The 22,972-nt window shown below is 51.3% G+C and overlaps 1 protein-coding gene across 4 annotated transcripts; it reads right to left on the bottom strand.

The window, feature by feature from the left end:
• Positions 1-545: 545 nt before the first annotated feature.
• NECTIN4 (nectin cell adhesion molecule 4) lies at positions 546-19,999 on the bottom strand. 4 transcript variants are annotated; one of them, XM_074309251.1, is made up of 9 exons: positions 19,672-19,999; positions 8,060-8,419; positions 6,494-6,784; positions 6,025-6,145; positions 5,323-5,471; positions 4,547-4,703; positions 3,420-3,495; positions 2,679-2,753; positions 546-2,281 (listed from the first exon to the last, which is right to left on the bottom strand). In XM_074309251.1, the coding sequence occupies exons 1-9, from the start codon at positions 19,721-19,723 to the stop codon at positions 2,057-2,059; spliced, it is 1,506 nt and encodes a 501-aa protein (XP_074165352.1). In that variant the 5' UTR covers positions 19,724-19,999; the 3' UTR covers positions 546-2,056. The 4 variants fall into 4 exon arrangements, with proteins under 4 accessions (XP_074165352.1, XP_074165353.1, XP_074165354.1 ...); XM_074309252.1 differs by having other exon boundaries at positions 4,547-4,700; positions 19,672-19,998; XM_074309253.1 differs by lacking the exon at positions 2,679-2,753.
• Between the last annotated feature and the right edge of the window lie 2,973 nt (positions 20,000-22,972).

Here is a 22,972-nt window from a genome sequence, read left to right as displayed (position 1 = left end):
GCAGTGGGGGTGGGGAAGCAGGAAGCTGTGCAGCTCCCCAAACCCGCTTCCTGTTAGAGCATCACTTGCAACCACAGGGCCTGGGGTGGGGCAGCTGGGTGTAGGGGGTGGGGCAGGGACTGATGACACACATCCTAAAATCAAAGAATCAAAGTGGCCAGATCTGGAGGGCATGCTAGGGGTCACTCAGGCCAGCCCCATATGTTTACAAACGTTGGCCTGGCTGAGCCCCACCTCCCGCTCGCTGGTGGGTGTTGGGGGAGGAGAGCTCTGGGGGGGACCCCTGAAAGAGCGCTCTGAGGAGGGGAGAAGGCACTCAGGATATCACTGGAGGCCTCAGTAACACAGATCCCACGATGGGGTCTCCAGGCCCCGATGCCTTAGCTGAGAAACTTCCAATACCAAAGGCTCGGGTGTCCCTCTTTGATAAGGGGGGCAAGTTTTCTTTCCCTAAGACGGGGCCATGCTTGGAGACCGAGGGAAGGCCAGGGTAGCAGTGATAGTGCAGTCCAGTACCCTAATGGAACCGTAAAGAAGAGGCGGGCCCAGTTTGGGAGAGCTTTATTTATGAAGGGCGCTGGGAAGCACTGGACTGTGAACTATTTACACTACTTCTACAGTACTATTCACATGACATTTACAGATCCGACCTATGTTCTGTCGGGTCACTCCCTCAAACTCCAGGCTGTCCAAGAGGGCCGGGAAAGTGATCGGGCGTCGTGTCTGTTCTCACACAAGCCGGCTCCCCAAGTCCCCTGAGGTAGCGTGAGGAAACACAACAGGGATCTCTTCCTCCAGTTAGCATTGGGCACATGCCCCCAAACCAGGCCTTGTCCTGCTTAATCAAGACCTCCGTGACTGGGGACAGTGTGCGAGTGTCAGGAGAGGCCCAAGGGAGGCTGGAGCCTGGGAACCACAGCCACCTTCTGGCCCCGGCTGCCGAGGGGAGCCCGTCTGCACCTCGGAGGTTCGGTGACAGGAACCCAGGAAAAGGGCCGTCCTGTCTGAAGCACCCCTCCTCCAGCCCCCCTCCTCTAAATTCCCTTGCCAGCAACGCGAATGAGATCCGGACCCTGGATTTCAACGCTCCCCCAAGCCAGTATTTTGGTCACAGCGGAGAAACAGAGGAAGATACAGAAAGGGCTGGGTGGGGCAGGGTGGGGAGAGGGGACCAAACCTTATACAGTTATTAGTTTTTCTCAGAGAGATGGTTTTTGCTTAGGAAAAAGGATTTGTTGCAGCAATCCCTCAAATAATAGCAAGCTTCCCTAAAACATTTAACATGGAATTAAACTTACAAAAAGTCCTATTTACAAGCAAGGGAGGCAGTGTGGAGCAGAGGAAGGGCGCCCGTGCAGAGTTCCAGGCCCATGGCTGCTGTTTACTGCTCTGTAACTTTGGGTGGATCAGTTCGGTGTCCGGGTTTCGGTTTCTTTATCTGGGGAATGGGAAGGGAAGGTGGAGGTCCCTCCCGGCTCTTAAACCTGTGATCCAACCTTTCAGAGATGTCATCTTTGCGCCAGCCTCGAGAGGGCGGGCTCCACAAGCAGCACTGCCAGCTCCCACGGTGCCCCTTTGCCCAGCCAGCCGAGGGGAGCCCCGCTCCCGCACTCAGGAGAGAGTCCAGCTCCCTTGATCGGACTGTCCCTGCGTTCCCCAGCCCCTTGTCTGGGACTGTCCCGGGGGGGGGGGGGGGTCTACTTCCCCGGGAGCAGCCCCCACCTCTCCAGTGTCAATAATACTGCTCTAGGGTCTGAAGGTCTAGCCAGCGAGCATCCGCGGTGATCCGAAGGGACCGGCGCGCTCACGCACTCACCTGCACACTGACACGCACACAGCATCCAGGCCACGGGCGCCCGCGCGCACCTGGTCCCCTCTCACACACACACATGCACCGAGACTAGCACCGGGAGAGGCACCTCTAACAGAAGCTGGGGAAGGGCCTGGGACGGGCCAGAAGTCAGTAGGGTCACAGGGCTGTCTTGGGGCGCCGGGTACAAAGTCTCCCAGCGGGGTCCGGAGGGCCCCGGAGAGCGGGGCAGAGGCCGGGCCAGGGTCAGACCAGGTGTCCCCGCCCGTTGATGTAGATGCCGTTGCCCGTGGGCTTGGCTCGGAGAGTCCCGTTTTCCTGCACAAAGTGGTTCATGGCTTGCTTGATCCCAGCATCCCGATCTTCTTCCTCCTCCGTCCGTCCGGAGCCCGGCGACAGCAGCTCCGTCTGGGTCTCGATCTCCCTCACCGTGGTCAGGGTGGAGTAGCTTCGGCCCTCCGGCTCTTCGCTCTGTAGGCGTCGTACAGAACTCGGTCACGGGTGGGGAGCATGGGAAGGTTCAAGGTCGGGGTCGGGATGTGGGGTCAGAGGGAAAGGGTCAATGGCCAGGAACATGGGCAGGTCAGAGGGGATAGGGGTCAGGTGGGCCGGGGCAAGAGGCAGGTTTGGCTGGGGTTCAAGGTCAGGAGGCGGCCCTCCTCTACTTCCTCTCATTTAGCATTGGTCATTTGGGAGTTAGGACAGTCAAGGGGCCTGGAAGCAGACTAGAAATACGAGTCTGGGTTACAGCCAAGGATGGGCCGAGGTGCATGGAGTGCAGTGGGGAGAGGTGGAGGGCACCCACGCTGACCTGGAGGAGGGATGGGGCAGGGGGCTTAGGGGGACACAGGTGGGGCCGGGGCCTCACCATCACAGAGCAGCTACTGTTGTCCTTGAGACTATCAGGGTGGCCCTCAGCTTGAAGCCCTACATTCTCCTCAGGCTGCAGGGCCCGGACAAGGGGGAGGGGTCAGAATAAGGCCTCCAGCTCCTCCCTGGACCCCACCTCCAGCTCCCCTACAGCCTGGGCCCTTCAGCTCTTTGCCCCTCCCCCACCGTCCCACCAGCCTCCTCCCTCTCCTGCTTTCCTTGCCCCTGTCCATCCTATCCTTCTCCTTCCCCTGCCCACCCCCTCCTCTTTCCATCAGGTATTGGCTAAATGGAAGCCTCCTGCTGTGGTTAAAGTGCCATGGGGCTTCAGTATCTGAATAAGGTTCTAGAATGATCTAGTCAGAGGGAGCTCAGTTTGACGCCCCCATCCCAGGGTCTTGACCAGCCTTGGACCAGCCAATCCACTAGAGACAGGGTTTGCATTCCCCGAGGCGTGGGTCTGTTTCTACCTTGGCCTGCCCCTCCAAGGAATTCCAGATCCCCTGGGTTCTCAGTATCTAATTCCCTTATAATAGAACCTCGGTCTTTCCTGAGACTCCTGCTGACAGAGATGGGCCAACAGAACTCCAGACCACTCCCCTCTGCGCTACCCCTCCATCTTCATATCCCAACAACACTCTGGCCAAGAGAGGAAGACCTTTCCCTGTTCCCTGTCACCCATCCACACAAACATGATATCTAAACACACATGCAGGTGTATAGATTCACCGCTACCCACCTGGTTCCTGGGCTCTGCGTGGTGGGAGTGAAGTCTGCGGATGGAATTCTCCCGGGTCAAGGTCAACTCCTCCTCACTGTCCAAAAGAGATGCCAGCCTCAGTGAGGGGCAGGACTCCCCCCAGGGGGAGGAAGCCAGACTGCCTGGGGGGGGGGGGGGGCCTGGCCAGACACAGAGGTCTGTGTGTACTGTGGGACTAGTTAGTCTGGGAAGGAGGAGCGGCCCAGCTGGGCGTGTGAGCAGTCCCTCATTCACTCATTCCACAAATACTTAAGTCCTTGCTGCTGGGAGAGGGATCCCTAGGAGCCTGCTTCTCATGGAGTCTGCAGATTGGAGGGGGAGGGGGGAGAGAAGAGAAGCTTTCCTCCCAGGTAGTCGTTAGGAGCAGTGGACGGCTAAGTGCCTCAGACACATACAAACAAAGGTCCTAGGGGAGAGAGTGTCCAACCAGGGGATGGGCTATCTTCTCCTGTTCTCCAAGAGACCAGAGGGACACTGTGTTGGCTGCAATGACCAGACCAGCACGGCTCCAGGCGGACACCAGGGTCCTATGAACACTGAGTGGGCTCTGTGCACATCCAGCCTTTCCTCGGGCTAATTCAGTCCTGCCCTGCTCACAGGGCGCAGCACCTTCTCTGTGAGGGTACACATGCTGCCAGCCCCGGGCCAGTGTCTCCCATGTCACACCACTTAAGAGAGACCTGGAGAGTGTCCCTGTATCGCCTTTTTCTGACTGCCTTGTTCAAGCTTGCCCTGAGTGAGCTCTCCATAAAATAGCTTTTGGATTTCAGTAGAGATTGGAGTTGGTGGTTGAGGGTGATGGAGGAAGGAGCAGCATTCTGGGAGAGGAAACTGCGGCAAGGCTTAGGAGAAAGCCCGGAGGACAGTGCTTGCGTACACGTGTGTCTTAGTTCCACTGTGTGTGATCGTACTTTTTGGGCAGGGCCACCTCCTCCCCTGGATCCAAACTACTCTTTTCAGGGAGTCATTTTAAATTCCCCCAAACTTGTGCATATCTAGATTTCCCTGTGTACATTCTCCCAGGGCAGCTTCTCTCCCCTCTCCCCCCTCTGCTCTCCTCCTCCCTTCTCCCCTCCCCAACAGTCCATCCCCCCCCCAGCACTCACTATTTCTGGGTCATCTGCTGGGCCTTGCGCCGGTGGTATCTGGACATGAGCACCACCACCACCACCAGAAGGCACAGCAGCAGGGCAGCGATCACTCCCACGGCCACCACGGAGGCCGAAACCACATCCACGTCAACAGGTGGAGCTTCATCTTCTGCTGAAAGCCAAGAGGGACCACAACGGGGGTCAGAAGCGCTCAGCCCCCTCCCCCAATGCACAGTTCTACCCCACCCTCAGCCACCCCTCCTGAACCCCACCCTGCCTAGGCTCCTACCCCAACGCAGGGGACAGGAAAGGAAGGAGCGAGTGAATGACTCCCCCACAATCCCCTTGGGACTCTTTGAATGTAAACTCCTTGAAAATAGGCATTATTTAATTGGTTTTATTGGTTTTTTGGAAACAATTGGATTAAATGACTTGCCCAGGATCACCCAGTGAGTATCTAAGGCTGAATTTGAACTTGGGTTCTGCTCACTCCAGGGCCAGGGCTCTACCCACGTTTCATTTGTTTTAGGATCACCAGGGCCCAGCTAGAGCTGGAACATTTGGGAACATCATGTAATGGAGGCCTGGCCAGTAGGTCTGCGCACTCAGGGAATGGACTTCTGCTGGCCAAGCCCCCATTGCATCCATAAGTGCATTGACAGTGATGGTCCTTGGTCCCTAGCCCGCCCCTTCTCTGGCCCCCGGTTTCCATCTGCTGGAGTCCCTCCCCCTGCTCTGGCTTTGTGCCCCATAATCCCCCCCCCTGAGTTCTCCCCCGAGTCCCAGCTCACCTAGGACAGTCACGGTAACCTGGCTACTGCGGGAGGAGACCTCGTTGCTGACATGGCAGACATAGGTGCCGCTATGCTCCACAACCAGTGCGGGGAAGCCCAAGGTGCCTCCATCCACTCGCACCCCGCTAGGCAGAGGCCGATCCAGCCTGAGAGGGCAGGAGAGGCTGATGGGTGCCGGCCAGACCGGGCCGGGGCTGCCGCCGCTGCTGCCTGACGTGCCCGGGCAGCTCCTGCCCTCCCCCCCCACGGTGACGTCACCCAGAGCCGCCGGCTGGTTCCCACGGTGCCCCTCCCTCCCCTGGGCAGGTCTGGGCACGGGCCTGGGCAGAGGCTCCTCCCTCCTGCTGCCCAGCCTGACCTGGGCACCCCCCACCCTGCAACAGGGGAGATCGACACACGTGCCATCCCACATGCTCCCACACTCATCCCAGCTCCCAGGAGCCTGCAAAAGGGCAAGCCCACAACAGGCCACACACATGTCAGCAGGCCCCACAAAGCCGGGCTCTCAGCCCCCTCGGGGAAGGACTCTGCTCTAACATGGAGATGCAAACAGTAGGGGGCATGGCCGGCTCAGCCCCTCAGATACCTGGACACCTCCAGGCCCAGGGGCCGGCTCTCTAACACTCCCTAGAAACCAACGGGAACACGTGACCTCCCAAGTCAGGAAGCGGGGCCCAACGGGGGGGGGGCGCCACTCACCGGGTCCAGTTGTAGGAGGGGGGAGGCTGCCCCTCACTCACACACTTGAGCATCACGCCTTCCCTGCCCACATGCCATAACTCTGGGTCTTCGTGGCCCCACACGGAGGCCTCTGCAAGAACTACGAAGGCAGAGAGAGGGGTTGGGGAGAGAAAGGGCAGGAGACGCGCCCCCTCCACCTGAGTGCTCCCCTAAAGCCCGACTTTGGCTGAGACCCGCCCAGCCCGCTCTGATCTCCCTTCTCAGAGCATGTGAAACATTTGCAGGGGAAGCCACAGGTGCAGCCTTGAGTCCTGGGTCAGTCTGGTCTTTCCCCAAGCACAGACACTAGCCTCAAACTTGTTAGACAGAGCAGGGAGTCCGGGAACGCTGACTTACTGGGAGCATCCAGGCCTGGGCCCTGGGCCTCCTCCTGACACTCCCTTGTGCCCTCACTGCCCTTTGCCCCACTCGGTGCCCAGGGACTCACAGGCAACCTGGAGCATGTGCGTGATCCTTTTGTCCTCTGGCAGGCCTGGGTGCGACACCACACAGGTGAGGGGCTGCCCGTTCATCGTCCGGCTCGGCACCAGGTGGAACTCTGAGGTGACCGAAGCTGATCTCGGGTGATTAGACAAGCGGCTAGTGACCACCCCCTTGACCACCGTGTCCCAGGTCACACTGGGCACAGGACTGCCCTCGGCTGTGCAGGAGGCGGCCAGCGTTCGGCCTTGGCCTTCTTCCAGGCTAGGGCCCAGGTTCAGTGTGGGCAGAGGGGGCACTATAGGGGAGGGGGGGAAGGAAAAGAAAAGGCTCTATTGCCAGCCTCTCCCACCCGGCTCTCAGTCTCTCTTCTCCTCTACACACACACACCTCCCACTACCACCCCACACAGATCACCTGCTCACCTATACTCTTTGCCTCTTCCCTGCCCTGCCCAGGCCACGCATGTTCTAGGCTCCCTTGGAGCAATCCCTCCTATCTTCACATATTCTTGGCTCTGTTTTCACCTTTCCTGGGAAATACAACCTGCCACCTGCTTCTCAGTCTTTATCTTCTCTGCCCCCTTCCTCCTCTTTGCTTTGTTCTCCATCCCTCCCTTTGGATGCTAAACTCTGTTTCTGATTGTTTTACTTTCCAGCTAAATGACTCCTAAAGAAGTGTGGTTTTCTTACACACACACCTTCCTTCCTGAGCAATCCTGAGCTCAGCACTTTTATGATCTCACCTAGTCCTGAAACATCCCTATAAAGTAGGGAGGAGGCAGGAAATAGAGTACTTTATAGGGGAGGGGACTGATAGTGACCAGACAAGTCCAAAAGAGAAATATCCATTGGGGTTATCCCCCCAGGACCACCGTGTCAATGGTTGTTTAAGACACAAATTCATTTCATTTGGTTGTCAGATGGAAATTGTACCATTCCCACAAATTGGTTTTGAAATTTCATTTGGTTTTCAGATGGAAATTTTGCCATTCCCACAAATTGGTTGTTTTGAAATTTTCATAATTTAATTTTTCTAGTGGAAAAATAACTCACATTTATGTTAATATTATCTTCATTTTATGGCTCAAGAAATTAAGATTTGGGGTGTTATAGGCCTTAAGATAGCTAAAAATAAGAAAACAAAAACCTGATATTATCTAATCTAGTTAGCTCATTTGACAGTTAAATAAACTAAAACTCATAGAAAAGAAGAGATTTGCCTGTTAAGGTATTAAGGAACAGAATTTGGCATTTTACCTGGGACATGTCTTCTGACACCCAATGCATTACTTTTTAATCTTAGTAACCTTTTTTTTTTTTTTTTTTTTTTTTTTTTTTTTAAGTAATCAAGCTATCTCTGTAAAAGAAGCATTGGATTTGGATTCAAAGTTCTAGTTATGGTTCTTTTTGGAGGAGTCTTTTCCTCTCTCTATGATACATTTCCTTTTGACAAATAAGGGACTAGTAAATCTTTAAGGTTCCTACTTTTCTCTCTGTCTGTTGCCCAATCCCCAGTTCCTTGACTGCCTATCTTCCATCTTCCTTTTCCCTAGACCTCTTCACCCACTCACCAAGCACCCGGAGATGGAGCCCCGCCTGGAAACTGCCTGAAGGGAAAGTGCTGACTCGGCACTCATAGTCCCCCTCATCAGCCTGCACCGCATTCCGCAAGAGTACAGCCCCATCATTGGGATCCCGGGGCGGTGACGGCCTCTCCACTCGTCCCTCGTAGGTAGGGCTCACATGCAGACCGTATGTGTCGTGGAGCAGCGCCAGTTCTGTCATCCCCTCTCCTTCTCCAACTCGGGCCCAAGCCACCTGCTTCACCTGCTCCCCAGGCTCTCCTCTGTAGAAACATGGCAGCTCTGCATCTTGACCCAGGACCACAGTAACCAGGGCTGATGTCTCCAGCTCACCAGCCAGGCACAAACCTGCAGGGAAGTGAAAGGAAGAGCCATGGTTAGTGCAGCTACCAATAAGCCGGGTAATTGCTATATTCCTAATAATGATAAATCTGCAGCCTCATGTGGATAAACAGAACCTTCATGGGCAATACAAACATACTCTGTAAAAATAATCACAATAATTGGCATGTGTAGGGTTTATATGAGGCAAAACACTTTCACCTACTTGATCTCATCTGATCAGCAGGTCAGAGCTGAGAATTCCCCATTTCACAGATGAGGAAATACGTTTTTAGAGAAGTAAAGGAATTTATTGGAGATCGCATAACTGGTTAATGACTGAGGTAACCCTGGAAGAAAGTGAATATAATACAAAGAATTGTAGTTAAGAGTTGGAAGACCTGGAGTCTCAAACCTAGCCCTGTTATTCACTGCCTGAGTGACCACTGGGCAACTACTCAGCTCCTCCAGATGGGTTCAAATCCTAGCTCCCATGCTTTTCAGTTCTATGACCCTGGACAACCTACTTAAATTCTCTGTGTCTCACAGAAAATGAGAAAACAATCGGATGGGAGAATGTAATGTCCTGTTGTCTCTCAATTGTAATCCTTCTCTGGGAGGAGGTTAGTTTTGTGTAAAATCTTTTCCTCTGTGAGCAGGTTTCTTGGGAGGCTTCTGGAGCCTCCAGCCAGAGTGAAGGTAGAATCTCGAGTCCTCTTCTTCCTGAATCCTGGCTCTGAATCTCCTCGAGCTTCCCTGAAGTTCTCTTGGGAAGTCTTGTCCTTCCCCCAATCTAGACTCTCTCTTTCCAGACTGCCATCCAAACTCAATGGTCCCTGGAGGCAGCCTTGGTGGCTCCTTATATCCTCCCAGAGAATGGGCTTGTGGGTACTCCTTACTGACCAATAAGCAAGCTCCTTTAAAGTATTCCTTCAAAGGTGTAGGCTCCCTTAAAGATTTTAACTAAAGGTGTGAACTCTAGAGAATGGTTAAGTACCAACTTAGCACTTAGTAAGAACCTAACAGAAGGGAGTTGGTAATGGAAATTTCCTGGAGAAAGATGGATGAATATCAGATTCAACTTTCTGGGGTTCTGAAGGGAAGGTTATTTTTCTCATAAGAAAAGCAGATTCTGAATGCCAGCATGAGTTAATGGGAAGCTAATGAGCCTTAGAGTTGTAGGTCCTGAGTTCTAATCTCCAGCTTGTCTGCTAACCACCCCTGCAACCTCCAGCAAGATAATTCACTTTTCTGGGCCTCAGTTATCTCAAATATGTAAAATGAGGGAGTTGGGCTAGATTCCCTGCAAAGGACCTTCTGGATCAAAAGCTCTAGGAGGAGCTGAATTTCAAGATCCAGAAGAAAGTGAAGCACCGTAGGTTTTAGAACTAATAAGAGCTCTTAGAAATAATCTAGTTCATTTAGAAAACCAAGTCCTAGAGTTCCGTGATTTGTCCAAAGTATAAGATTAAGACCAAAGATCTAGACCTGAGAGATCCTTCTAATCTTCTAACTTTTCAGGTGGGGAAACCAAGGTCTAGACTTGTTAAATAACTGTTAAGAGGTGGGAATTGAACCCAGGGTCTCTGATTCCACAGACAGGGTTTCCATCACATCAGAAGTACCTAGTTCAGATCCAGATCAGATTCACAGACTGTCAGAGCTGGAAAGGACTTCAGAAGTCATTTAGTCCTGTAGATTAGAAGTGAGAAATATGTTCCATGTGGGAAAGATGGCTTGAATATAGTCACTGAGGCAGGAATAAGCAAGTTGTAAAACTGAGAGAAAATCAAGTTATCAGTGAGGCTGGAGATAGATGAGAATGGAAATCAGAGACATGAAGAAAAAGTCAAGTCTGATTGAAATGGGAAGGAAAAACAGGGACATAAATATTAATTCAATGATCTGGCACTATGCAGATGTATTTAACTTGCCTCTCTGATGACCTGGTCATTCCATTTTGGATTCCAAAGCGAAGCAGGCAATGAAAGGTTCCCGAGCTGTGATCTCACAGCAGTGTTCCAGAGAGGTATTATGGATCATAGCATCATAGAAGTATAGAGAAGTCAATTATCTAGTTCAACTCCTTAGTTTTACAGATAAGGATACTGAAGACCAGAACTATATATGACTTAATCCTTGCCCTCAAGACACTTGAGATCTTATTGAGAAGATACAGACATATATGAAGTAACTATGTGAACAGAATATGACATATAGATATTAAGCCTTCAAGGGTCAATGAAAAGGGAATCATTTGGGGCTAGAGCAATTAAGGAAGACTTCATGGAATAGGCAGGATTTTAGTTGGGGTATCTAGAATTTGGCCAGGTAAGGAAGATTTCATCTAAAGGTAGAAGAACAATGTAAAAAAAAGACCAGACTAAGAATACAGACAATGAGACCAACCTGACTAGAGTATAGGGTGTGGGATAGGGAGTAGTAGGAAATAGTTTGATGGAAAGGGTGGAGATAGATTATATATGGAAGGCAGGTTCTGAAACCAGACAAAAGCATTCACATGATATAAAAAGAAAGAGACCCAGAATAGGCTTTTGATCAGAGAAGAAATAAAATAATTTTGTTGTTCAGTCGTTTCAGTTGCGAACAACTCTTCATGACCCATTTGAGGTTTTCTTGGCAAAGATACTAGAGTACTTCGCCATTTCCTTCTCAGCTCATTTTAAAGATGAGGAAATTGAGATAAACAGGGTTAAATGACTTGCCCAGAGTCACACGACTAATAAGTGTCTGTGGCCAGATTTGAAGTCAGGAAGATGAGTCTTCCTAACTCCAGGCTCAGCACTCTATTTACTGCTCCACCTATAATAATAACTATTATTTATTTATTATTTTCAGCATTTGCAAAGCGTTTTCTTTACAACCACCAGATGAGGTAAGTAACAATAACAATAACTCACCTTTATGTAGCATTTTAAGATTTGCAAAATGCTTCCCTCACAACAAGCCTGTGAGATTGGAAGTACTGGGTGTTACAATGTATAGGCTACTAGAAACAAGAAAACCTGAGTTCAAATTTTGCCTTAGATGCAAGTCATTTACTTCAGTTTCCTCTGCAAAGTGGGGACAATAACATCATGTAATTCCTAAGATTGTTGTGAGGATCAAATAAGTTACTATTTGAAAAAAATTTATAAACTTTAAGGTAATATATAAATGCTAGCTATTATTATTATTCCCACTTATAAACTGGGGAAACTGAGGCAAGTGGTTACACAAGCAAGGGTACACAATTCAAAAGTGCCTAAGACATATTTTGAACTCGGGTCTTTTATGCTTTATTCACAGCTCTTTCTTTTGTACCATACTACCTTTCCTACAAAGCACTGGATTCTAGAAAGATTGACTTGACAACAAGCATTATATAAAATGGGTTGGAGCGGGGAAAACAGAGACAGGGATATCAGCCAGGCAGCAGTTAAAATAATCCAAGCATGTGATTATGGGGATAAAGATGCTGGTGGTAATGGGAATGGAAAGGAAGGGATAGATGTGAAACATTTCATAGGGGGAAAAATTGACTGGGATGATGATTGATTGAGTACTGGGATTAAAGGAGAGGAAATACAACTTCAAAGTTTTCAAGATTAAGGGGAAGAAGAATTTAGGGCTTCTGATGGGGCATGGTTTGAAAGAAAATTTAGGGGCATCAGGAGTCAGAGAAGTATAAGAGGATTACCCAAGAAAGAAAGAAAAAAAGAGCTGTAATAGAGATAGAGGAAGGAAGATTATTACATTTTAAACAATTCCTAGTGTCTTTTCAAAAAATTCCCAGCAACTAGCAAATGATGCTTTGTATATAAAAAGCCTTCTAGAAATGTTGGTTCAAGACTTGAATTGAATTGAAGAAAGACAAATAACCCAAGGAAGAAATTGGGCCGAAAGAGAGAAGGCGGTTATAGGAATAATATCAGGGGATGCTCACTCTGTGGAACAGGCTGGAAACAATCATTCCTACTTTACTTTATTCCTCCAGATAGGGAGTTCTCCAGGGTCCAGAGGCAAAGAGAGAGGGCAGTCACCTAAAAGGGGAGGTCAGGATTGATATCTGCATCTATCCCCTGACAAGGAATAAGGGAAAGCTTCAGACTTCCCCCCGGGGTGGACCCTGCTTAGATAGAGCCTGGATTAGAACCAGGGGGTCCTCTGGCCCCAGAGAGGAGGAGCAAAGGGAGGGAGGATGCTGCTGAGAGCAGGGAGGGACAGAACAGGACGGGACAGACCTGCAGGGCCAGATGCCAGGGCCCTGAGCCGCCTGCACCTATGTTGGACCCACCCAGCTCACCTTGGGAGTCCAGCTAATCACCCTTCCCCCTCTGCTTCTCACTCCCACCCAATTACCTCAGTCCCTCACTATGGAGGAGGGGGAGAGAATTTGGAAGGGGGATGACATAGGCCTAGGGGGATGCCTAAACCTCCCTTTCAGCTTCTCAAAAGACTGGGCTTCATACAGACACAAATGGAACCTTGAGCCTCCCTCCACAGGTGCCCTCAAAGCAAAGCCTAAGTCCTTCTTGTAACTTTATTAGTGGAGAGTCTCACACCAATGGGCTTGGGGACTGGATTTATACTCTGAAGAAAGGGAAACCACTCCTACCCCCAAAGAGCCAAAGAAGACAAAGAAGGAGCCCCATGTGGAAGCTCAGAGGAGAATGACTTCAGCTACCCTGAGGATAATAAAATTCATTCTGTGGGCGAGACCCTGCCTCTCAGCAACCCAGGGAGGATCCCCTAACTGCTCTCATTGATGGAATATGTTTCCCTCTTTTTACCTTCCCCCACCAAAACCCCTTCTCTCCCAATCTTCTCTTGGCATAGCCCAATGGGCCATCGGCTAGGGCAGGATTTCTTCCCAAGCTATTCCTTGAGCCCTGCTCAAGACCCTTCTGCAAATCAAAGGCTCCTAGCTCCAAAACCAGAAGGGCCAGGAGTCTGGGCTTCCGGGACCTTCGTGTAGGTCAGGAAACTTGGACTCAAGTCCCACCAGCATCGCAATGTGGGATTTCTTCAATCCACTGTTCCAGGAATAGGGAAAGACAAAGCTGAAACAGTCCCTGCCCTCGGGGAGCTTATCCTGTGCAGGGAAAATTTGGTCATAGATAATTAACTATCACACAAAGTCATGATGAGGGGGCAGGGAACCAACACCTTGGGGAGCACAGGAAGGGTTGCAAGCATGGGATTTGTGCTGGGCTGGGAAAGAAGGTCTGAATTACAAGAATCGAAGGTGAGGAGGGAGTGAATTCCAAATTGGGGAGGATGGGGAAAGGAATGAGGTGCAGTCTGCGCAAAGGCAGGGAAATAACAAGATGGAATCTTGAGTGCAAATAGTCTGCTGTGTCTGGGATGCAGCTACTTCCTGGCCAGTGGGATGGGACCTCTGCCTTGTGGATAGGGTTCTGACTAGAGAGCCCCAGAATTCACCACTCCGGTGCAGTGTAAACTAGGAGTGTGAGGAGGGTGTGGTGTCTACTCCATCTCCTCCTCCTCCTCCTCCTCCTCCTCCTCCTCCTCCTCCTCCACCTCTCCCCAACCCAGTGCACTGGCCAGCTTTGGGGGATGACATCATTACCCAAAGGGAGACAGGCAGGCGTTCTGAGAGGTCACCCTGAGGGCATGAGGGAAATGGCCGAGAGGGCCAAATTGGGCACCAACATCTCACTTCCTGGCCTTCCATTCTGGGTTTAATCTGGCTGATGGGTCCTCATTCCTTCTCTCCCCTCCCCTGAATGGGGATCACCAGGTCGTCAGGACTGGGGAGCCACCAGTGACTCAGAGGCCTCTCCTGAAGCTCAGCCACCACCGCAGCAGCCACCTTGCGCAAGGGATAGAACAGGCCCAACTGGTCAAACGGGATCTCTGTCCCCCTCCCCCCAGGGCTCAGCCTGGCCCCCAAGGGCCTCTGCAGGGCCCTGCCCTCCAAGCACCCCACCCACTTCTTGTCTGCACCCCCCCAGAGCCACTGTCTCTGCTACAACCATCTCTCCTCCTTGGGAGAACCTTGAACAATGACCTCAAAGGGAAACTGAGGCAGGGGGGGAGAGATGGTGGTCCTCAGAGCTAGGAGTTTCTCTTTATATTAGACCCTTTTTCTAATGGCATCTTGGGGCAGGCTCCCCACACAGGCCCTCCCACTCAAGCCTCTATTTGTACAATTAGAGGAAGGGTCTTTTTTAGGGTCTGGGGGCTCACAGATATATCCCTGTGGGTGTCAGCACTTGTGCTCATAAGCACTTCTGAGTGCGGGCCAGACTTGCAGAACACACCTCACACATAGTAAATGTTTTGATTTTGTATTATTCTTTTGCTTCCGCATGTCACTGTCTCTGTCTCCTTGGTCACTGTCTTTGACTCTGAACTCCTGTGCTAAAGTGAGCAGTCAGAACACCTTTCCCACTCACGGCTACTCAGTTCTCAATCCCCCTCCCCAACGAACCCAAAGAGAGGGTTGTCATAAGTGGAATATGGGGGGGCTATAAATCAGACCACAGTTCCCTCTTAAGCTCCAGGAACTTTCACTAGGATCCCAACACAACAACAAAAGCACCTGTTGGGGTGTGTATCCTATTTTCTGCCCCCCCCCAGCTGTTTTCTGGCGGTCCTTCAGTTTCTCCCAGTCTCACAAGTGGGCCCCTCAAAGGGGATGGTATCTGGGGCCTCAGTCCCTGACACTATCACTAGAAAAACCAGCTCCTGCCCCGGTGAGAGGGGGAATCCTGACTGGGGTAAGGGGGAGGGGTCCACCCTATCCAAGATCCTTTGTGTTAACCCTTCTCTCCCCTCAATCATGCAGAATCAGTCTGTGCTAAGTGGAGTAGTGGATAGACAGCTGGACCTGGAGTCAGACAGAGAACAGACATTTATTAAATATCTGCTGCGTGTCAAACATTGCACTAAATTATTTACACATATTATCTCATTTGATCCTCACAACTCTGGAAGGCAGGGGCTATTATTATCCCCACTTTATAGTTGAGAAAACTGAGGCAGACAAATTTTAAAAACCTGTCCAAAGACGGGTTTCTAGTAAATGATATTTGAACTCAGAGCTTCTCGAGTATTGTCTAGTGCTCTGTCTTATCTGCCTTAAGAATACCTGAGTTTAATTCTGCCCTCAGATGCTTACTAAAATATGTCACTGGGCAATGATTGATCTCAACCTTCAAATGGGCACGGTGGTAACATCTATCTCCAGGGGTTGTTTGTGAAGATCAAATGAAATATTCTGAAAGTGCTTCCCACAGTGTCTGGCATACACCAAGAGCTTAATAAATGCTTGTTTGCTTTCCTTCTTCAGTTAACTTGCTTGTGTATGTGTAGGAAGGGTCAGTGACCTGGGGGAAGGGGTGGTCACTGGATGAGGTCAAGAACTTATTTCTCCACAATATACCCAATATCACATGGGGTCCCAGAGTGAGCAAACCAGGAAAGTCCCAGCTCCTGTTTTGCCTTCCCATGTTCCCATCTTCATTGCCCTAAACCCCCCAGCTTAGTGAGAGCCTGTGGGGCTGGGCATGCAGCCCACTGCCAGATTAATGATGAGGAGGGGGCCATTCCGAGCTTGTCTGCACAAAAGAAGCTGAGAACAATGAACTGGGGGGGGGGGTGTTTGAAGGCAGCCTCAACTCTGGCCCAGACAGAGCTCCCAGCTTAGATAAGTCCCCTAAACCCCCCGGAGCCAGAGTCTGAGCCTAGCTGAGTCACCGAAGCAGCCACACTGTGGGTGGGAGACCCAAGACTCCCAAGCTCCCAACCTCAGCCTCCTTCCCCACAACTGCCAGTCACCTCCTCCCTTCCCGCCCCCCCTCAGAACTCCCTGCAAAGCCAGCCCCACTAGCTGGCAGCCAGCTCCCTGGTGGCTCGGCCCCATCCCCAGCTCCATCCCAGGGAGGGGACCACAGGGAGCAGCTACTAGTTTGGAAGGGACTTAGAGATCCTGTAAGCCCAGCCCTGCTCAGGGAAAGAGCAAAGGCTGCCCCCACCCCTGGAGTCCCTACCACCCCACCCTGAGGGCGGATGACAGGCCACTTCTGGCGTTGGAAGTCTTGCTTTAGACTCCAGGGAAGACGTTCTAGAATCCAGGTTCCAGGTCTGGGTTCTAGAGCGTCCTGCCAGCTTGGAATCGTTTTCCTCTCCTTAGGCTTCAGTGGGCATTGTTGGGGGCAACAAGGGGCTCCTGTAGGTCCGGACGCCAGGGTTCCTTGCCCCACTCTGCGCCTGTGGAGCTACCAGGGCATGAGATAAGGGGAAGATTTTGGGTCAGGTATTCCTGCTACCCAGGACCCTGATCCAAAGAGGACCTTTAGAAAGCAAACGACTCTGACAGCCGCAGGGACCCTTAGGGAGCTCCTGTGTTTCTTTCCCCTTAATGACCAGTGCCTCTCTAATAATGTTTTACAGAGCACTTTCTCCATAAAAGCCCTGGGGGGAAATGGAAAGAGGATTACCTTGAGAGAGTTGAGGTGACTTTGTCTATGGTTAAAACTACTAGTTAGAGTTGAACCCGAATTTCTTTTTTTTTCTTTTTCCCCTGAGGCAATTGGGCTTAAGTGACTTGCCCAGGGTCACACAGCTAGGAGGTGTTGAGTATCTGAGAGCAGATTTGAACTCAGGTCCTCCTGACAGGGCTGGTGCTCTATCCACTGGTTCTCTATCCCCTGCCCCTCCTCACTGCCCTCAACCCACATTTTCCTTCTCTCCAGAGCTATAACTCTCCCCCCTGAGCTATGCTCCTTGCCACTGCACCCTCCCTTCCATCTCCCTCAGAAAGACAATCTTTGGAAGGAAGGGGTAGATGCTCCCAGAACTCCCCTGGGATGCTCCCTTCCCGAGCAGGAGAATCCGTCCTCCATTCTCCTAGTTTGGGTAAATCTCGTGGAAAAGACTGACACCCCCTCCCCTTATGTAAACAGAAGCAGAGAAACCGGGGCTGAGGGCCCCTCCCTTTCTAGGAACTAGCTTCAGTCAGGGAAACTGAGCTTGAGCCCCAGGGCAGGCTGAGTCTCCCGTGGCTCTGGCCTAAGTCCAGGAGCCTGTACCCCAAGCGCCCCTGCTCCCTGGGCATGAAGGCCTGCCGTCAGCTCCGGGGTCAGGGGCCGGGTGCCAGGGACAGGCAGCCCAGTCTGTCCGCACACACGCACACCCCCAGCCCCGGGGCGGACAGAGGGGAGGCTGGGAGGGGACCTCACCCGGAAACTCATCCCATTAAGGAGAGACAAAGGAGTGTGGTGTTAGTGGCGCCTCTCCTGCCAGGGCTTCTCCTGCCAGGAGGCGGGTGGGGCCGGGCCCCGGGGGCTCCCCGCTCCCAGGGCTCACACCGGTGGGGAAGGGGCCAGGAGGAGGCTCATCCAGAACCGGGGAGACCTCCCAGAGGGCCCCCCCCAGGAGGCCCATGGCCCTTCCCCATCCTAAGCCATCTCCCCTTTGCTCACCTCCCTCACACTGTCAGAGGGAGACAAAGGATGAGAGAGCCCATGAAATCATGCAACGTTAGGTCTGGTAGGGACCTTAAAGGTCCCCTAGGCCAGCCCCCTCATTTCACAGATGAAGTAACCAAGTCAAAGGGTGAGGTAACTTATCTAGGGTCATGCGGGCTGCAAGTCTCTGAGTTAGAAACACAATTCAGATTTCTAGCCTGATTCCCCTACAAAGAGCCTCCTTTGGAGTCTGGCACTGGGTACGTGACTCAGACATTCTAGGGAAAACTGAGGCCTTACCTTCAGGGAAAGGGCCAGAGTACAGGTTACAGCCTGACCCTGTGTTCCCAGTGGGGTGTCTGACCTCTAGCCAAAGGGTTGTAGGAAAGTTCTGTCACCTAACTGTGGGTCTCTAACTCCTTCCTGTGGCCGAAGACTCCTCCTGGATGGGAGGAGGGGGGGTTACATTAAGTGACCTGTCCTCTACCCTAACCTGTCCAGGTGATCAGTAAGATCAGGGCCGGGGAGTCGGAGACCTTCCCATCTCCCCTTCCCTGGCTAAGCAGGGGGAAGCATTTCGGGAGACTGAGATGTGCTGCTCAGTGCCTAGGAAGCTGAGGATGAGCCCAGCGGCTCCCTCCCCTATTTGCAAGGACCTGGTCTCTCCCACATAGCTTAGCCAGGAGCCCATAGGAAAGGGAACATGCAACTTCCACCCAAAAAGTTCCGCTGCCCAGCCCGGGGCTGCTGAGCCGAGGATGGGGCGGTAGCAGATCCCCAGGTAACTTTCTGGAGGCATCCTCTGTTGTGCTGGATTGGGAGGATCTGGGATTCACATTCTGGCTTTGACAACTTAATGCTGATTTGGTCTCAGGCAAGTCACTGCCTTTTCTGGGCCTAGTTTCCCCAAGTACAAAAGGAGGGGTTGGACTATAGCTGTAGGTTTCTCCCAGCGACGATTTATACTCCTGGAATCCTATACCCCCACACATCCCATTGTAACCGTCCCCACTCGCCCCCAACCCCATTTCCAACCTTAGCACTACAGACGAAATCCCACCTTCAGGTCAGGATTAAAGGGTCTCAGAGGAGGAGGTGAGGTCAGAGGAGCTGTAGCCCCTGAGGTCCGACCCAGGAATACCACACCTTGCCCAGAAGGGGCCCCACCCAGGGCTCCCACCCACCTAAACCCCCACTACAACCACCCAGGCACCTGCTAGTCTGCCCAATGAGGGGAGGGGCTGGGGTAGAGGAGGCTGCTCTGCTGCTCAGGATAGCCCCTTCCTGTGCATCCTCCTGCCCTGAGGCTCCTGACACTCACAGGCATCCTGGTCCCAGTCCCCTGGGTCTGGCACAGAGGGGCAAGAAGTTGTACTGACTATCAGGATGCCAGAAACTCTACCCATCTTTGATCTACCCCACTGGGAATCCTTAGCCCCAGCCCTGTGCCAGCTCCAGCCCTAAATGAGCAAAGGAAGTCTGGTTTTAAGACAAGGGAGCCCCTCCAAGGCTGGCCCTGCCCATCGGCTCTCCTGCCTTCTCCACCTTCCCTGTTCTCTACACCTGATTCCGAACCCACCCAGGAGCCGGACCACGGGACACAGCTATTAGCCTGACTTAATATAATCAGAACCAGGGGCTTGGCTCAGGGAGGGGGGGAGGACGGTGTGACTTTTCTGGGGTAGTTACAACAGGGAGGAGCAGACTTGGAACTTTATGTCAGAACCAGACTCAGAGTAAAGAACAGCAGGAGGTGGGGGGTCGGCGCTGGAGGGAAGGGGGAGAGGGGGCAAGGAGTCTGAGAGGAAAGGCTCTAAGAGGCAATTCAGGTAGGTGTCTTACCTGGGAAGGAGATAACAAGGAGCAGCCCCAGCCACGGCTTCTGCTGCCACATCTTGGCGTCCTGGGACGGGGTCGGTGGGGTGAAAGCAGGTATGTAGGAAGGCCTTAGGAGTCAGCTGGCTTCTCTGCTTCCCCCCCAGAGTGGGGGCCAAAGGAAGAGATCTCCCCCACCCCACTCTCTCTGGTTCCGGAAAGAGAAAGTCAGCGGCTCCCAGAGGCAGCTGTCCAGCCCCACCTGAAAGCCCCTGGTGCTGGTCTGTGTCCACTTGGAGGGCTGTTTTAGGAACCGAGGTGGCAGCCAGGGAATCCCCTGCCCCAGCCCCACACCACCCTCCCCCGTCCCCAGCAGTTCCCCCCCAAAAGCCGTGACTAGGAGCTCTGAGCTCCCCCAGAGCCTCTTCCCACGCCGTGGCTGGCTGGCGGACGGCAGCAGAAACTTGGGAACCTGCTTAGCAGGTCAGAACAGGTGCGTCTTAGAGGGGCCGGGCCTGGCACAGGAACCACTGAAGCCACCGCCCCCACCACCAGGCTGGCTAATAGGAGCTAGTGGGATAGGGAGGCAGTTTGGGGTGGGGTTGGTGGTGGGGGACTACTGGGATGTCTCTCCTGAGCCCCATGTGTGGTGGGGAAGAGTGGGGGTACCCAGCGGCAGGCCCCAAGGAGGGGGGCAGAGCCGGGCTGCCCAGAGGCAGGGCCGGGATGGGTGGAGAGAACTCGAGCAAAGAGTGGAATTCTATTGCCACACACTGAAGGCCAGGGACCTGCTGCTTCTGGAGACATCCCGGGCTCTGGGCTCCCCATCTCTCCTGGAGAATGGGGGGGTGTGGGAACCTCACACTTCATAGGCACAGTGCTTGTTGGGGAACTATTTGACTCATAGGATTTAGAGCTGGAAGAAGGGACCATAGAGATTATTTAGTCCAACCCCTTTATTTTAAAGGGATCCATAAGGGTGACGCTTACCCAGAGTAATACACAGTGACATTTTCTGAGTAAATCGATTGCTCTTTTTACCATTCCAGGCTGAGTCAAGCCCAATTCAGGGAAAAGGGATGGATTAAAGAGAATGAGAGGATTTAAAGCTGAAAGGAATCACCGAGATGAATATCATGTAGTGGAGAAATGTGTTCAAATCCTGACTCTAAATTTTACTTTCTAGATAACCAATTACAAGTCATTTAAGACAGGATCTGGGTTCGAATCTTGATCCTCCATTCACTGTATGAACTTGGACAAGTGACCACCCCCTCTTTGGGGTTGGTCTTATCTGTAAAATGAAGGGGTTGGTCTGATGACCTCCAAGGTCATTTCCAACTCTAAATCAAAGGGCTTCCCTCAAAGCGGCAGTTCCTTTATTTATTAAATGGGTGTGATAATCCTTGCAATTCAACCTCGCTAGAGAAAGTATAGTTTGATTTACATAAAGGGAAACAGGCCAGAAAGGGTGAATGATCTGACCAAAAGTACACAATTCACCAACAGCATCCCAATCTGAAGGAAAAGGACAAGCCCCGCTGGCCAGGAGGCCTGTGAGTACTAATGTTCCTCATTCCCCTAGCCATCATTCCTCCTTGAGAAGTACTGAGCATTAAGTATCTCCTTTAGACTGAACACGGAGGGATTCGGGTGCCTCAGTGGTTCCACCTGTAACATGACTGAGCAATTTGGAAAGTGATTCCAAAGGGAAGTGATTCGACTCCAAACTCCCACATTCTTTATCCACATACTGGGCCTTCCCCCACCCAACACACTCTCTCTGTCTCTCTCTGTCTGTGTCTCTGTCTCTGTCTCTCTGTCTCCTTCTCTCTCTCTTTGGTCACTCTTAAGAGAGGGCAGTCAGACTCCAGTTTGGCATCTCAATGAGTGAGGAGGAGAGAGAAAGACACTGACAGGGACAGAGACAAGGGAAAAAAAGAAATAGAATATTTAAAAAGAAAAATTGTGGTTTCGATTGTCTAGGAGAAAGACCTATAGGTGAGCCAACGATGAACCTTCAAGGTCCATTGAAGGGGTCAGTGAGGAAAGGTTCAGTGTAATTGAGGGCTAATGAGGACTGAGGGAGGGTCATTAAAGCAGAATGATCAGCAAAGATCAGTGAGGAAGAAAGATTTTTCAGGAAGTCAGTGATAAGGAAAGGTCAATGAGGAGGAGTGAAAGTCAGTGAAGGGGAAGGCAAGGATCATGAAGGGGGGCAGTAAGGAGAGTCAAGGAGAGGTGAGTGTCAGTGAGGGGAAGGTTAATGAGGGAGGGTACCCAGAGCTCAATTCTAGTATTTTGCTACTCCTTAAGGTACTGACTATGTCCCAGACCATCTGATGCTTGCCTCCTCCATATACTATCCCTTTTTCTCTTAGTCAATGGTGTCAGGATTCCTGGAGCTTTATTTATTTATTTGTTCATTCATTCACTTATTTATGCTATTCTCTTCTCCCTTTTTATAATAGCTTTTTATTTTTCAAAATACATGCAAAGATAATTTTCAACATTCACCCTTACAAAAACCTGTGTTCCAAAATTTTCTCTCTCCCTTCTCCCCTCTCCTCTTCCCTAGACAGCAAGACATCCAATATAGGTTAAGCAAGTGCAATTCTTCTAAACATGTTTCCATAGTTGTTCTGCACATGCTATTGGGATTATATCCCAAAGAAATACTAAAGAGGGGAAAGGGACCTGTATGTGCCAAAATGTTTGTGGCAGCTCTTTTCGTAGTGGCTAGAAACTGGAAGATGAATGGATGTCCATCTATTGGAGAATGGTTGGGTAAATTATGGTATATGAAGGTTATGGAATATTATTGCTCTGTAAGAAATGACCAGCAGGAGGAATACAGAGAGGCCTGGAGAGACTTACATCAACTGATGCTGAGTGAAATGAGCAGAACCAGAAGATCACTATACACTTCAACAATGATACTGTATGAGGATGTATTCTGATGGAAGTGGAAATCTTCAACATAAAGAAGAATCCAACTCACTTCCAGTTGATCAATGATGGACAGAAACAACTACACCCAGAGAAGGAACACTGGGAAGTGAATGTAAATTGTTAGCACTACTGTCTATCTACCCAGGTTACTTATACCGTCGGAAGCTAATAATTAATGTGCATCAAGAAAAAGGTATTTACACACATATATTGTATCTAGGTTATATTGTAACACATGTAAAATGTATGGGAATACCTGCCATTGAGGGGAGGGAGTGGAGGGAGGGGGAGATAATTTGGAAAAATGAATACAAGGGATAATATTATAAAAAAAATTACTCATGCATATATACTGTGGGAAAAAATTCTGAATTAA

Source organism: Sminthopsis crassicaudata, chromosome 4, assembly GCF_048593235.1.
Source record: "Sminthopsis crassicaudata isolate SCR6 chromosome 4, ASM4859323v1, whole genome shotgun sequence".
Lineage (NCBI taxonomy): Eukaryota > Metazoa > Chordata > Mammalia > Dasyuromorphia > Dasyuridae > Sminthopsis > Sminthopsis crassicaudata.
Note: the sequence above shows the minus strand (reverse complement) of the source record. Positions and strands in the feature narration are given on the sequence as shown.